Genomic DNA, 16136 nt, shown 5'->3' on the forward strand with positions numbered 1-16136 from the left:
GAGAGTGATAAACGCTAAACAATACTCGGCACCGGGAAGGGATCAGAGTGAGTGTTAAATAGTGAGTGAGTGATATGAAACAGCTGTGTGCAATCAGTGCTGTGTGCAATCAGTGAAACAGCTGAGTGCAATCAGTGCTGTGTGCAATCAGTGAAACAGCTGAGTGCAATCAGTGCTGTGTGCAATCAGTGAAACAGCTGAGTGCAATCAGTGCTGTGTGCAATCAGTGCAATGAATGATGGGATATGTAGTCCGGGGTGATATGCAACAGTGTGTAGTGCGAGAGTCAATGAAAATGGAAAGGGTGACCTCTGATGGCTAGCAGACGGAAGTTCATGGACCGGATACGTAACAGGGATTAATTAAAACACTTGGCAGAAAATGTATCCATTTAAGATAAAAGCTCTGAATGTGGGATTGAAACTCTTGACAACTCTTGGCAACGTCAAGTATAAAAGCTTATGAAGGCTTGTTACCAGTTCAAGATCATGAAAATATCAAATGAAAATGACATGTTTTCAGGATAAATAACCAGCAGAAATTACTGCAGATGATTATGCTTAATCAATTTCCTAATTCCTGTAAAATTTTAATAACCATGTTTTTTACGCATCCATTTTTAATGATCATGCATTTAATTTAGCATTAATCTTTTTTACCATAATCTTACATTCATCAGATACTTTTATTTTACATTGCATTCTAAATGTATACAAGTTTTTCTGAAAGTAAGCTCCTTGTTTTTTAGAAACAACAAGTCCTGCATGTCATTTCCCTCTTACTTCACTGCTGTTATTTGTAAATACCAAGCTAATTAGTGCTTAAATTAAAGGAAGAAAGCCATGCCAGTCACGGCAGCGTTGCTTTTTTCTCCTGTCGCTTCATGCAAGAGGGGGTCTGTCAAATTATCGCTAACGCTGATGTCTAATTACATAGATGCAACCTCATAAAAAGATGTTTTACTCTGAATTCAATCTAACTAAAGGGGCTGTTTCGAAGAGTACACACTATTGCAGGCTCCAGTAACCACTTTCCTTATTCATTCAATTTGATGCTGCAAAAACAGGTACACTCCGGCTCAGATATTGAGGAGGGAGGGAACTATATCCTCGATCTGAGAGACAAACACTCCGGAGCATGCACACATGCACGTACCCCCACTTAACACACATACACACATGCACACACACACTTTATATTGGCGGCCTATTAGTGAGGCTCAAATGGAAACCGTACAGTGCCGTAACAGGGATGAAACTCTATGCTGCTAGCTGAACCTGGCTCTCCGCTGGGACCATGGGAGCCCAAATCACCATTACTGCTGAGAGAGATGTGCATTCATGACATCTGTTTTAATAGAGTCTCTCTAGACACAACACTGTCTTTGAGTCTCTTTATTCAGCATTGATTTCTTATCGCAGTCTTGGCCGATTCTGTCTTTATTGTGTTTTCCGCGTCACTATGTTATTATTTCTACTCCATTAACATGTCTTGCTCATCGCCATTGCAGTCTGTCTCTGTCTCGCTTCCCACGGTGAGCAGTATTGATCAGTATCAACACGCTGAGGCAGTAAAAATCATTCTCCATCCCGCTGACACTGAAAGCGATACTCACCGGACTCATGACACATAACTTCAAGGGTTGAAAGAGTCTGCAGCTTGACAAAATACATGTAGTCGTTACGCATTCAAATCCCCTCACACCATTTTGACATGGAAATTAGAAAGTATACAAGGGGAACATGACATGGGGTAAAGGATTTCAGGAATAGCAACTCTCTAAAGACTCTTATAACTAGAATCAGACTGTTGTGAATCAGCCAAGTTCCACAACAAATTCAGTTATTTTTAACGTGCCTCTGTACCTGTTAAAACAATAGTTCATCCAAAAAATGAAATGTAGTATTTATTTACTCATTCTCATGTTGTTCCAAAAATGCTGTATTTTTAAAATACTGTTAACGTGGGTCTTTCTTCCTAATCAGCTTCAGTGCTTACTAGGCATCATCAGAAACCTCAAATGCCATAGGTTCTTGAGTGTTTTGTAACATAATGATGCCAAACCTGCACCATAGGTCACATTTAATTTGAATTATGGGAGAATTTCCCTTTAATGAAGCATTTTTGTTCTGTGAATCTTGACAGCCTACAACATGAGGGTCAGTAAATAACAATTTTAATGTTTGAGTGGTTTAGTACTTCAAATGCATGCATTAGAACAGATTAATTATATGCAGGGACACCTACTCTGAAATATAAAAATTGAAATCTGAAAGTAGTGCATGAAGAATGAAACTTGCAGTAGAGCAAAATCAGTCTGTACAGATCTCTACATTGCAGTGAAAATGAAAACTGTCCAAGTGAGAGCTCATTTTCAGTCTATTTTCAGCATACTGAGAAATATCGTCCCATGTTGTTGGTGTACATATCTTATTTTAAATTTTTTGATCGACTTAGATTATTTTAATACAATTTGAAAATGATTTTAAGTCATCTTGCGACCATCTTGCAAGATTGCTGAGGTGTTCTAGTTGAAAACAACTAACCTAGAGCTATAAATCACATAACACCATCCTGGCAACCACAGAAACCCCTCGCATTGTGGTGGTGAGTTTTGCATGGCTCGTGCTAGATTTAGCGATTTTATTGAATCAGCGTGCTGTGGTGGCACAGAATGTCTGAGTGTCGGATACGGTGCAGGACAGCAGATCTGTGTTCATAATCACAGGGGCTGTTGGGAAGAGGTTGAGGTGGTAGACCACAGCAGATGGACCAAACACATCAAAGAACATTCAGTTTATTTTAAACTCACACACACGCACTTCGAATTTGCATTTCTGAGGAGAAAAACATTCCACCCGAAAAGACCTCTAGATCTAATTAATAAAGCTGCCATTTTCTGATATGTGACTAAAATCTCACAATACTGATTTTTTTTCTTCAGAATTCTGAGTTTACATCTCGCAATTCTGACTTTCTTACTCAGAATTCTTTGTTTACATATCACAATTTTGAATTTTTCTCTGAATTCTCAGTTTACAATTCCAACTTCTGACTTTTTCCGTCAGTTTACATCCTGCAATTCAGATTTTTTTTTTTTTTCACAGAATTCTGAGATTGCATCTCACAATTCCGACTTTTTTTCTCTGCATGTGCATGCAGTCTGGTCAGGTGTCTAAAAATTTGAGAAAAATAGTTATATTAATTGTGAGATGGAACCTCGCAATTTTGAGATGTAAACTCGCAATTCTGAGAAACAAACTGAAAAAAAAATTGTGAGATAAAAAGCACAGTTACCTTTTTTCATATTTTTATTTCGTGGTGGAAATAAGCTTTTATAATCTAATGCTCTAAAACAAGTTAAAAAAAAGTTAGAACACTACCATAAATGGTTTAAGCCATTTGATAGTTGTTGTTTTGTTTTTTTTGTTTTGTTTTTTGGTACTGTGGAAAAGCTATGAGAAACTGGCCATGGCTTGTTAAATCACAGCCTATTGAATGTCTCTGCATGGGTTAGCAGAACTCAGGTGTTCTAGGCTCAGTGCCAGGAATCAGAAAACTGCAGTCAGGTTGTGGGCATTAATGCTGAGTGCTGGGAAAGAGTCACATTGCTGGCAAGAAGCGTAGTGTGCTTGCTCAGTGCTTACTGCATCAATGATGGGAAAATCTACTGGATAAATGAGGTGTGATTATCTTTTAGCCTCGTTTCCCCTGTGTGGTTTGGCCAAGACTTTTTTTCCTAGAGGTGCTGTGCATCTGCTGCTGACTGCGTTAGCCTTGTGTTCATCCATCAATTATATTTAAACTGCTACATGATGAATGATTAATGATGTGCCAGTGCAAATTAGACCAAATGCTCAATACAACACTTGTGAAAATGTGGTGTGCTTAATTGCATTGATTGTACGCTTTAAATTATATTAAAAAAAATACATGCAATACAAAAAACAATAATATAATATTAATGAAATAAAAGGCCACTTAAGTGTATGTGGAGTACTCTTTCATGACTATGTGCCAGCGCAAACCGTCTTTTTGGTTAAGATAGGATTTACTAAAGACACGCAGTGAAGAATTAGCGCTGAAAAGGTGTGGAGACAGTTATTTTTGCTCCTGACCTTATTGAATATTAATTTCTAGGAGTTTCCCTTTCAGACGCAAAATCTATGGGAGGAGAGAATTAAAATGAATCACGCAACACAATTTACTAACGTTTGCGCTCGTCAAATTACTAGTATTTTCGCCATTATTTAATGCCACAAAAAAGCATGTCTTAAACTAATTTGCGTCTGTGTCGTAAGTTGATTAACCACACCTGATGAGCATCGGCTCTGCTTATTTGCGATTACGCTAATTTGCACTGCATTTAGTATATTGGGTTGGACGATATGCAAATGAGATGGTGCGTCTGTGTTCTTTAATTTGCGCATTGTCAGTTAATCACACGCAGAAATTTCTACGCCCATCAGCGCTGTTTTGGAATTTTGCCCTGTTTGGTAAATCTGGCCCTATGTTTCTTTACACACTTAAAAGGTGTACTTTGTACACATTATATTTTAATAATCTTTTGTCGTGCTTTAAAGAAGTACACTTATTTCGATGTGTTGACTAACATACTAAAGCACATGTAAAATATTTGATTTTAATTGTAGTGTGTTATTTGATATTTCATTTAAAGTTAATATATTTCAAATGTACTAATTTGTAATTTCATTATTACAAATGTGTAATTACAAATTTATTTAAATACATGACATGGAAGTTTCAATTGAAGTGACTTTACAGTATATTTTAGTTTACCATAAATGCTTTTATATTTTAACCATATTTTAAAGACCAAAGAAGTAATTATGAAATGTAATATATAGATGTACTTAAAGGGATAGTTCACCCCAAAATGTGTGGGGGAAGTCGTGGCCTAATGGTTAGAGAGTCGGACTCGTAACCCAAAGGTAGCGGGTTCGAGTCTCGTACCGGCAGGGATTGTAGGTGGGGGGAGTGAATGTACAGCGTTCTCTCCCACCTTCAATACCACGACTGAGGTGCCCTTGAGCAAGGCACCGAACCCCCAACTGCTCCCCGGGCGCCGCAGCAAAAATGGCTGCCCACTGCTCCGGGTGTGTGTTCACGGTGTGTGTGTGTTCACTGCTGTGTGTGTGTGCACTTTGGATGGGTTAAATGCAGAGCACTAATTCCTAGTATGGGTCACCATACTTGGCCACATGTCACTTCACTCACTCAAAATTAAAATTCTGTCATTAATTACTCACCCTCATGTCGTTCCAAAACCGTAAGACTCGTAAATTAAAAACCATTAGGATGATCTTCGTTCATCTTCGGTTGATGAAATCTGAGAGCTCTCTGACCCTGCATAGGCCCTGCATGTTCCCAGAAACGTAGCAAGACCTCAGTGGCTCAACTTCAATTTTGCGAAGCTACGAGAATAGTTTTTGTGTGCAAAGTAAACTAAAATAACATAATTTATTCCACAGTTCTTCTCCCTGAGTTCTGCCATTTTAGTGAGTAGCATATGTGCGAGCTTTCCCCAGAATGTAATCAACATAATCAGCATTGTTTACATTCAGCATGTAAACAATGCGTTTTCTCCTAAACGGCTCAAAATGCATTGCACAGCCTGACACACCAGCTTTTATATGAACCTCTGATCTAATGTTTGTTTTCTAATCTTGAAAGGGGTTACTGGACTCGTTCAGCTGGATGAGAATGGCGATCGGGAGATTGACTTTGCTCTATGGGACATGACCGACACAGATACTGGAGTTTATCAGGTACAGAGGCCTTCATCTGATCATATACCTCTTCACATTTAAAATACATTACTGGCTAAACCCATCTCACCGCTGCTGAAATGATGGCTGTATGTCCTAGATTGTGTCCGTGTATAATGGCAGTCAGAAGCGGATGATTCCGGAGCCAGGGATGAAGGTGTACTGGCTGAAGGGAAGTCCGCCTCCAGATATCCCACTGTGTGGCTTCAAAAACGACAACCCTGCCTGCCTGGCAAGTGAGTGCAGCCCTATATAACTCATGTAATAATAGACCTGTATGAAAAGACACCATTATACTCATGTCATTTACTCAACATCGTGTCATTCCAAACCTGTATGAATTTCTTTCTTCTGTGGAACATAAAAGAAGATAATTTCAGAAATTCAAGAAATATTTGTCCATACAGTATAAATCAAGGGTAACCAAAATGGTTTGGTAACGTTCTACAAAATATCTTTTGTGTTCTACAGAAGAAACTAAGTCATACAGGTTTGGAATGACATGAGGGTGAGGAAATGATGTCAGGATTTATTAGCAATAAATTTCCTGCATTCTACATGTAGCTCAAAATCAAGTGTCTTCACTTTAAATCACTTTACTGTCAAGTGACAAAAATGCATTAAGTTTGTTGCATTTGCTATGAATTCAGTAATATCTATTGTTATTTACTGTTAATTAACAGCCCTATAACCCAGCAAAACATTCATGGGGGAACTCGTGGGCCAGATGGGCTGGATTTGTCCAGGGCCAAATTTTAACCCCAGTCCTGCCCTGCATTGAATGATAAAAGTGTTTTAACAATGTCATTGAACCGAATGTACGAAGGAACCTTGAAACAACAACCTTGAAATAAGAGCGCGAGGTTTATCTGATAATCAGATGCATGAAAGTAGCGTGCATTGCTAGCAAACAGAAGCCTTTAAATAATCCTGTGAATGCACTTAAAGGGGTCATATGAGCCAAAATCATGTTCCCAAATGTCATGTTCCCAATAAATTAGACTCAAATCAATATTTCATGTCCTTGCATTTATAAGTAGCCATGCAATAAGCAAGGCATTATATAGTCAACCATTTCATTCGTTTATTTTAATACTGTTGAGATATATTTTGTGACAATGACTGGCTGACTGCACATTATTCTTCACTTATGAGTATTTTTCAGAATACATTAAGTATACATTTGCATGCATCATATATAGAAGTATAAAGTGTTGAATAATGTTTCTCATTATAAGTGAGTGTACTGTAATATTTCAAAGTAGAATCAGTACCTTCTGAAATGAAGATTGTAGTGATGAGTTAATAGATGCAAAAATGTGTATGTGTAAGCAGGATAAAACACTTGGAGTTAATGATTAACGTGATAATTAAATCGAGGCATGTTTCATGTTGTTTTAATGTAGTTCTGTAATGTTGCTTAATTAAATTTAGGTTAATAACAGATCCAAAAAATAGCACACAACAGTTGATCAGTATTGTGAGAGCGTGTGAAACACTCGTCACCTGAAAATGATCCTCAAAGAGCCCACTGAGGAGCAAGAGTAAGAAAAGACATATCTAAAATGGGTTATTCCTGTTGTGCAGCACCATTTTTAACTGCAGCTTAATTTTAACAGCATTTTTAATGAACATGCTTGTGTTTACAGGTCTTTCTGTACAGCAGGCAGACTGAAATATGCTCTGTTAAAGCTCAGGCGCATCAGCTTAGTTAATTAGAGCTTGATTATTTATACAATGTTAAGAAAATTAACAGGAGAGAAATTAAGAGCCAAAGTAAACCATTGCTTGAAGTAAATTTCATAGTAAATTATCCAACTATACCAAATTATGTCATTTTATTAAAGATGGAAGAAGGAAACCAACCAACTAACAGCACAAAACATCACAGAATTCATCAAATCTAATACTGTATACTATTACAATACTTACAATATTTCTTAATAAATTGCCAGTTTTATTTTAGTAGTTAGTTCAGCACTAAGATAAAAAATGATTCAAATCAAAATATACACTGGTGTTCAAACATTTGAGGTTGGTAATTTTTTTTTTCATCATCGTAACGGTCACAGTCTTCATATACAGGTCAGTTGAAACCCGTGCAGACAAACACAATGTCTATACTGAGAGTGGGTGACGAGACGTGACAAAAACTAGAGCACTTTAATCAAGCTTTATTGATTATAACATGAGCGTTCTCGTTGGGTCATGTCACTGGCCTGCAGTGTAGACATGATGTAACACTACATGTCAGGTGTGCAAATATTGAGCTTTGGGCGATCTGGGTCTGATTTTATATCTCTCTGTCTGTCTTTCTTTCTGTCTTTCTCCTCCTCTATCTGTTCCTGGTGTTTAATTAGGGAACTTACTGCCAGACCACAACAGAGAAAGATATAGCAACTCAGTCTACGTCTCCATGACTTCATCACTTAATACCATATGTGGCCATGTATCCAGTGACAATGAAATGCATATGATTTCTATTAAGTTCATGCCAAGATTTGCAGTCAAAGATGGTTGTGCTTAATCTAATTTTCAGCTGTTCTCCAAATATGATGTAGATCCTATAACATTCATGTTATTTTTATTTATATTACGGGGCCGTTGAATGCTTGAATCTGATTGGCTGACGAACGTTCTAAGGTGTGCAGTTATTTTCAGGGAAATAATGAAAATAATTCATTCATCGAGGTGTAACTCCGCTTCGCATCATGGCCGCATCACCACCTCGGGTGTGCATTATTTTTCTAATAATCCAACGGCCCGGAATCAATTATTCCACATATACTACGGTTAATTATTCCTTACGTAATTGCACTTATTTTTCATAATACTTGAATGAGATTATAAGAGCTATTTTAACATTTCATTTAACATTTTAAAATATTAAATATTTTTATAGTGTTACACACATTTCTACATTTAATAGGATACTTTCAGAGTTTTCATTTGCATATGTTGCAGTCATATAAATTGCTCAGTTATAAAAATTACTCACACATTATGATGTATTATTATGACAGGCAGAGAGCCCCATTCAGCTTTCACCTGAAATAGCTAAGATATTAAAAGTCATTTTAGAATATTTTTCTCATTTTACCCAATTTTATCTGATGGGCTAACAGAAAATGATGAAGAGATCAGCAATGCCAGAAAAACGAACAAAGGTTACCATATGTAACCGAGACGTTCCCTTTCAGTCGGTCACTTCGACGTTGTGTCAAATTTCCAACACTAGGGGTCCCTATACAAAGCGCCACAAATGACTGAAGTTATGAGTGTGTTATGAACGATTTATACCCGAATATCCGGGCCGTGGCCAGCTATGCAAATTTTGCTTGTCGAAGTGACCAACAGAAAGTGAATGATATTCATTGACGCAGGATATCAAGAGATTTCATTATGATTCCTAGGACATATGGTAGTGACTGACAGTGAAAACAGCAACAGTGTGTTGTTGTCATCCTGAAGTGTAATCCAAAGACACAGATGGTATATCAATCAAGTAGATTAATTCATCCTTTCAAATAGCTCTCACTCACATTAAGGTTGAATTGCGGTCTAATAGCAATTTGTAACTGTTTTACATTTTGGCGAATTTGTGGCTAAGTGGTATTTGTACACAAATCTCAATTGTATGTTATGGCTGGTCTTCATGCGTGATCATATGTAATCGTATCGTGTCATAATGGTAATCATGCGTAATCGTCATCTTGTAAAATAGTTATTTTTTCCTGTGAGATCAGGCTGGACTGGAGAGCCCTGCTTTAGACTGTCATATGTTGTGCATTGATGATCTTCTGTTTCTGTGATTTCATCTGCCTTTTTTTGATAAATACCAGATTCTCCAGTGGGTCATTCTACAATTGCTTTGGCAGATGCTGTTGCTCACTTTCAAATGGCAAAACTGCAATGTACACATTTCCTATATAGAAAATTATATATGTTTTAATAAAGTGTCTTATAATTAAAGAGTCTATGAAATAGAAGAAGTTTCTTTCCTGTGCATACGGATTTGGTTTATTTCATTTTACATGTAAAATTATTTGTTTAAAAAAAAAGGATTTATTGTCACATTCTGTCAAATTGAAATGGTTTAAACACAAATACTATTATTTTAAGACAAATTCATGAAAAATATTTTTTGAAGGGACATTTAGTATTATTTGTATCAACATGTAACACTATTGACAAAGAAGAGAGAGTCTGTCAATGGAAAAGTTTGTTTATTTCATGCAAATTCTAATAATAAAACTGAATTTTAAGTTATTTTCCTCTGAAGGACATTTTATCTGTACATGTGCCACTTGAAAGCTGTTTTACCGGTATTGATTATTGAGCATCATATTGTTACCTAAATTCAATACACTCTATGCCGGTGCTGACAGTGATGCACATATTGATTTGTATTATTTAACATCTATGCCAAATAAATGTTGTTCTCCTTCTCATTTATTACAATTTTTCATCTGAGGTTTTTCCCAGTTGCATCCCATCTCTCATTGTCCCTTTCCTCTGCTTATTTTTACTCTTCTTTCTTTCTCTCTCTGTCTCGTCCCTGTCCGTCACTCGGCGGCGTCAGGAAGCTGAAGCTGGAGAATGAGTTGACCGCACAGCTGTGGCGTGTGCACTGGGAGGACATCCAGATGAGTAACATGGAGAAGGTGCTGCGCAGAGCCTGCAGCAAACTCACCATGTCATTGGTGAGGGGAAACACACACACATACACACCCTGTCATTTCCAATAGTTTCCTATAGTTTGAGTAAAGCTGCTCATGTCTTATTCATCTCTCCACACACAGAGAGGCTCTAACTACGGCTCACTGCTGACTATGGAGGGAAACTTCCAGATCTATGCCAAGACCGGCTATTACAAGGTATTAAAGGTTTGGTGGTGAGGTGTGGATGGGCCACTGGCTTGCAAATCTTGTTGGCTAATAACTGTTTCTTATATTTCCTACCTTAAGGGGGCGTATGACAACCCCTCCACTGGATCACATTCAAATTTCAAGATGTTTTGTCTTTTGTTGGAGACATTTTTAAGTAAAATTGTAGTTGCCACTTTATTAGCCTTGTTAAAAGGAAGCATGTTATTTTTTTTACTTCGTCTGAATGGTATGAAAATTGCAATGTGAACACACACACACACACACACAAAATATATAGTTTAATCAAGTGGAAACATCTGGTACTGCGCTCAATCAAAAGCTTACTGAGAGCTCATTTTTAAGATATCAACCTCAAATTTGGAACACAACTTGCTTTGATTTTCACGCAGGTTTAGAGTAAAACATGGTTTGGAAAATATCTATTTCATTTAAAATTTAAAAATAGTGTTTTTTTGCATTTTTTTATAATAATAAACTTACACTTATATAACTTTATTTTAGTTTCTTTTTTTCTTTTTTTCTTTTTTTTACATTGTTCACTTGGACAGTAATAATCTGCCAGGTGTTTTTTTTTTTTTAAAGAAACCAGTCTGCTCCAGCGCATTCAAGTTCCTCTTCAGGAACTCGAGCTGCGTCGAAATCGCTAGGGGAACGCCCTTCAGCGTGACGGGCTCTGAATCTCGTGTGTAATCAGACCAATAGATGGGCGAGACGTCACGGCGGGGGGACGTAATGACCAGGAGCTATAAAAGCACGTGCGGTGAGACCAGCATCAGCTTTTTGTCATTCAGCAAGCGCTCTGTGTGTGTGTCAGTCTGATATCCGTTTGTGTGTCCTATTTGGTGTTGTCTGTCCCGTAGGGAAAGAAAAAGAAAAGAAAAGAAATATGTCTAAAGCACATGATAAAACACACCATTTGAGTAGGGGCGAAGGCAGCCAGCGTTTCAAACTGTGTGTTCCTCCCTGCCCGCGTTTCATTACGGGTGCGGATACACACAGTTTGTGCGTTGTCTGCCTGGGAGCGGAGCATGCTGAGTCAGCTCTTGAGAGCGCTGACTGCCCGCATTGAGCGCTTGCTTCATTCCTAGAAGCTGACGCTGGTCTCAACGCACGTGCTTTCATAGCTCCTGGTCATTACGTCACCCGCCCGTGACGTCTCACCCATCTATTGGTCTGATTACACATGAGGTTCAGAGCCCGTCACGCTGAAGGCGTTCCCCTAGCGTTTCCGACGCAGCGTCTCGTTCCATCGAGGAACTAGGGTTACATACGTAACCTGAGACGATTTATGACAGTTTAAGTAATGTCATTTTTAGCTCAAAATGTAGTATAACGTATAAGTGGTATAACATATTTTAAGGGCCAGATTTACTAAACTGGGCAAATTAGCGTTAGAGTGCCATTCCATAAAAGCGCCGATGGGAGGGGAAAATTCTGTGTGTGATTTACTGACAATGCGCACATTAAAGAAAACAGATGCAGCCAGATCATTTCCATAATGACCAGCGCAGTCTACCAAGAGCAGCGCAAATTACCGCCTGCTTTAAGACATGCTTTTTTGGCCGTTAAATAATGGTGCAAATACCAGTAATTTGACGAGCGCAAACGTTAGTAAAACGCATTGCGTGATTCATTTTAATACTCTCCTCCCGTAAATTTTGCGTCTGAAAGAGAAACTCCTACAAATGCATATTCAATAAGGTCAGACGCAAAAATAACGGTGTCCACACCTTTTCAGCGCTAATTCTAAAGACTGCGCTTCTTTAGTAAATCCTGACAGTACTATTTTAACGCCAAAAGACGGTTTGCGCTGGCGCAAGCTGTTAGTAAATCTGACCCTATATGTAATATATATGTAAAATTTGACCCTAATTGCAACTTCATCACTACAAATATATTTAAATATGGCATACAATTTTTAATCATGTTTACCATTAATGTTTGTCACTGAATTCAGCAATGCACTTTAACCATATTTCAAAGACAATAGAAGTAATTATGAAATTACATATAAAGATGTACTTAAGTTCTGCTTAACTGGGTCAAAAATCACTCTAAAGTTTAACTAATTCCTTTTGATATAAATAGAAACTATAATTGTACTTCTTTTTCACAAGGGTTGAACTAAAAATAGTCAAAATAGTACGTTTTTTATTTAGACACATTCATTGTGACCAATTAGAGATAGGGTGACCATACAGGCCATTTTACGGGACACGTCTTTGCCAGGATTTCTATATTGCCTAAAATATCCAGTTTTGGCAGTTTGCACCATGCAGACGATCGTTGTATGACATTCGCAAGAGCTATAGAGAGCAGAGCAGGCGGTTCCTTATGCTTTCGAATCGCTCTCACGGTACTTTGGTGTCACACAATGATCGGTCTGCACAGCGCCGCTTCAAGTCGAACGAACGAACAAACACACCTAACTTGCGCGTATTTGCATCGCTTTGATCGTTCTCTGTAGTTCCTACCTTCTCACGTGCCACAATTGGTCGGTTATGTACAATTCCTGCATGTTATTGGCCAAACTACTATGTTTTTGGCAATATAAAAATCCTGGCCAGGACGTGTCCCGTAAAAATGGCACATATGACCACCCTAATTAGAGACTAGCGGTGCGTTCCAAACGGAATATATCGCCCACCGAAGGGCACTTCGGAAGTGAAAACAATCATGGCCGACATATTGAAGGGTCGTTCCAAACCAAAGTGCTCAAAACTGGCCACTTCAAAGTGCCCTTCGGAATGAAGGATTTCGAAGGGTACAACTAATGGACACTTCGGGCTCCCATGATCCTTTGCGCAGATTCTTTGCATGATGACAGCGCCTCTTCGAAGCTCTCACTCCGGAGGGTAAACCCTTTGGCCACATGTCACTTCACTTCACTTCATGAAGGGATTAGGGCATAGGGATGAGCCCTTCCGAATGGAACGCACGGAAAATCTGGTCTACTAAGCCCCACCCACTTCCAGTTCTGTTTTGTTTTACCTTTTCATTCTATTGCTGTGAGTTGTGTGATTCTGTTCCAGGCTGTGTGCTGTTTTGAACATAAATAAATAACAAATTCTGCCTAGCAACAGAAGTGTCAAATGATGGAAGGGTTCATCTTTGGATCTCCTATGATGCCGTCGGCGTGCCCTGGCTAATGGGCCCGTTCTTCAATGGATGAGCTATAGTTCCTCTCCAATTAAGCAGAACCCCTGAGGATGAGCGCTATTCATGTCCACATATCATCATTTCCCCCATTAATTAGGATGGTGCTTAATTAACGCGTTATGTTGCTCTTTTTCTTCTCTTAAATGATGGTACCCCGTTCCCAAAACCCTCCAGCTCTTTGCCAAGTCCACGATAGTAATCGGGGTGAAACTAATGTGCGTTGATGCCTCTTTTCCAGGGAAACATAACAGCCATTAAGTATGTCAACAAGAAACGCATCGAGCTCACCAGGAAAGTGCTGTTTGAACTCAAACATGTAAGTGTGCATCCATGCCGTTTTGTGCTTTTTGCCAGGTGCCTTAATTAAGTTTATATGATGTCCTGGGAGATATTAATAGCCGGGGACTGATGGAAAAGAGGGACTAAACAGCTCTCTCTCTCTCTTTGTCCTCTCCTCGTCATGCTGTTCTCCCTCCTCTTTTCCCTTCTGTTCCTTTCTCCTCCTATAATAGATGCGTGATGTACAGAATGAACACTTGACGCGCTTTATCGGCTCTTGTATCGACCCACCCAACATCTGCATCCTTACTGAGTACTGCCCTCGAGGAAGCTTACAGGTGAACACTCACGCACCCCACTGCTCACAGTTACTGCACCTACAGTTGATGTATTAATAGACGACTCGTGTTTATGCAACACTTTTTGTTTCACCAAGCAGGGCTCAATAATAAGGATTCAAATTTTGGCTTGCCTTGCCAACCTTTTTTACTGCATGCATAAATAAACAAACAAATAAATACATACAGTACATAAATAAATACATAATACATTTAAGTGTTAAATAATTCATTAAACATTTTTTTTGTCTTTTTTAAATGTATAGACACATAAATGTTCACAAACACAAAAATAATCATCACTACTTGCAGCTTCTACCGTCTAATTAGACAACATTTTTAGACATATTTCTGACATGAATAACTATGCTGCCTTCTAAGATATCTTCTTCTATGGCTACACTGCATGTATCTTTGACAGATAGGACAAACACAATATTTTCGATTAGCTAATCATTTTATATTTTCAGTTTTTCAGTTCATATTTATCAGTTAATTTTTTTCAATTTATTTTAATTTATTTATAAATTTTAATCTATTTTTTTCTTTTTTTTTTCTTTTTTACATTTCTATTAAGTTTTCATTTATTTTTATTTCAATTTTAGTTTTAGTAACTTGTTCAACTTCAGATTATTTATATGAGTTAGTTGCCAAGGCAATATTTTTAATTTTCTATTTTTTCACCTAATGTTTATTTTTCTATTTCAGCTTCATTTCAATTACCGAAAACAAATTTGAATAGATTTAGTTAAGCAAAAACCTCACTAGCTTAGTGAAAAAAAAATAAACATTTATTTAAATCATTTTTTTTTTAAGTAGATTAAAAACTGTTTAATATAATTTAAATCTTCTGTTTTAGCTAATATTTGTCTGTGCTATGTATTTTGTGCTTTATTAGAATATATATTGTTAGCTTAGCAACATGCTAATGTCAAACTCTAATGGAATCAGCTGTGAGTTGAATCAAAGTCCCTTTCAAGGAAAGCTGACGGACATATTTGCAACATCTCCGGGCAGCTATTCCGGGCATCCAAGCCCAAGCCCTATCTAAATGAATGGGGGAATCCTGAAATCTAAAAAACTGCCTGCTGAGCTCACAATTAAATGACATATTTCAAATCAGCAACAAAATCTTAAATTAACTGCCCCAAAATTGTTGTTCCTTCTTGTTGCTTCTAACGGCACCTGCAGTGACGCAATGACTTTACCAATAAGCGATTGACTCTTTCATTCAGAAGGCAGGACTACTCGGCCATATTGCGCATTGCAGTTTCTCCCATTCGTAAGTAACAGGAAGGAACTCTCTTTGTATATCTATAGTTTTTGGTTGAATCTCTTGTGCGCTTCATGTGAGTGGCACATGATGATGCTGCCTATGTGGAACGTAACAGAATCAGTCACTTTAAGTGACTGCCTTACGGTGCATTCAAATCATTTCGAAAAGATCTAGTAACATAAACATTAGTAACTATGAGAGTTGGGGGTGTCGCAGTGCAATGGATGCAGCCTTTCTATTAATAGTAAATTTGTTCAAATTAATGATATATATATTTTTTTTTTTCAATAAAAATATTTAAGGTGCATGTTGAAAATACCATAGTATCATACAATTCCAAATCAATTTACAGCACCCTCATAAATCTAATAAAAACTAGGGTTAGGGCTAGGGTTTATTCATCATT

At 37.7% G+C, this 16136-nt stretch overlaps 1 protein-coding gene across 1 annotated transcript in view; it reads left to right on the forward strand.

The window, feature by feature from the left end:
• Window positions 1-16136, forward strand: part of LOC107754786 (atrial natriuretic peptide receptor 1-like) — a 102094-nt gene that overhangs the window by 74056 nt on the left and 11902 nt on the right. Inside the window, exons 6-12 of the mRNA XM_016571373.1 lie at window positions 5695-5789; window positions 5890-6034; window positions 7838-7874; window positions 10372-10492; window positions 10592-10666; window positions 14076-14153; window positions 14350-14454. Coding sequence (XP_016426859.1) covers window positions 5695-5789; window positions 5890-6034; window positions 7838-7874; window positions 10372-10492; window positions 10592-10666; window positions 14076-14153; window positions 14350-14454 — 656 coding nt within the window. The remainder of the gene's footprint in view (window positions 1-5694; window positions 5790-5889; window positions 6035-7837; window positions 7875-10371; window positions 10493-10591; window positions 10667-14075; window positions 14154-14349; window positions 14455-16136) is intronic.

This window comes from Sinocyclocheilus rhinocerous, unplaced genomic scaffold (genome assembly GCF_001515625.1).
Source record: "Sinocyclocheilus rhinocerous isolate Xijiao unplaced genomic scaffold, SAMN03320098_v1.1 scaffold21, whole genome shotgun sequence".
In the NCBI taxonomy this organism is placed as follows: Eukaryota; Metazoa; Chordata; class Actinopteri; order Cypriniformes; family Cyprinidae; genus Sinocyclocheilus; species Sinocyclocheilus rhinocerous.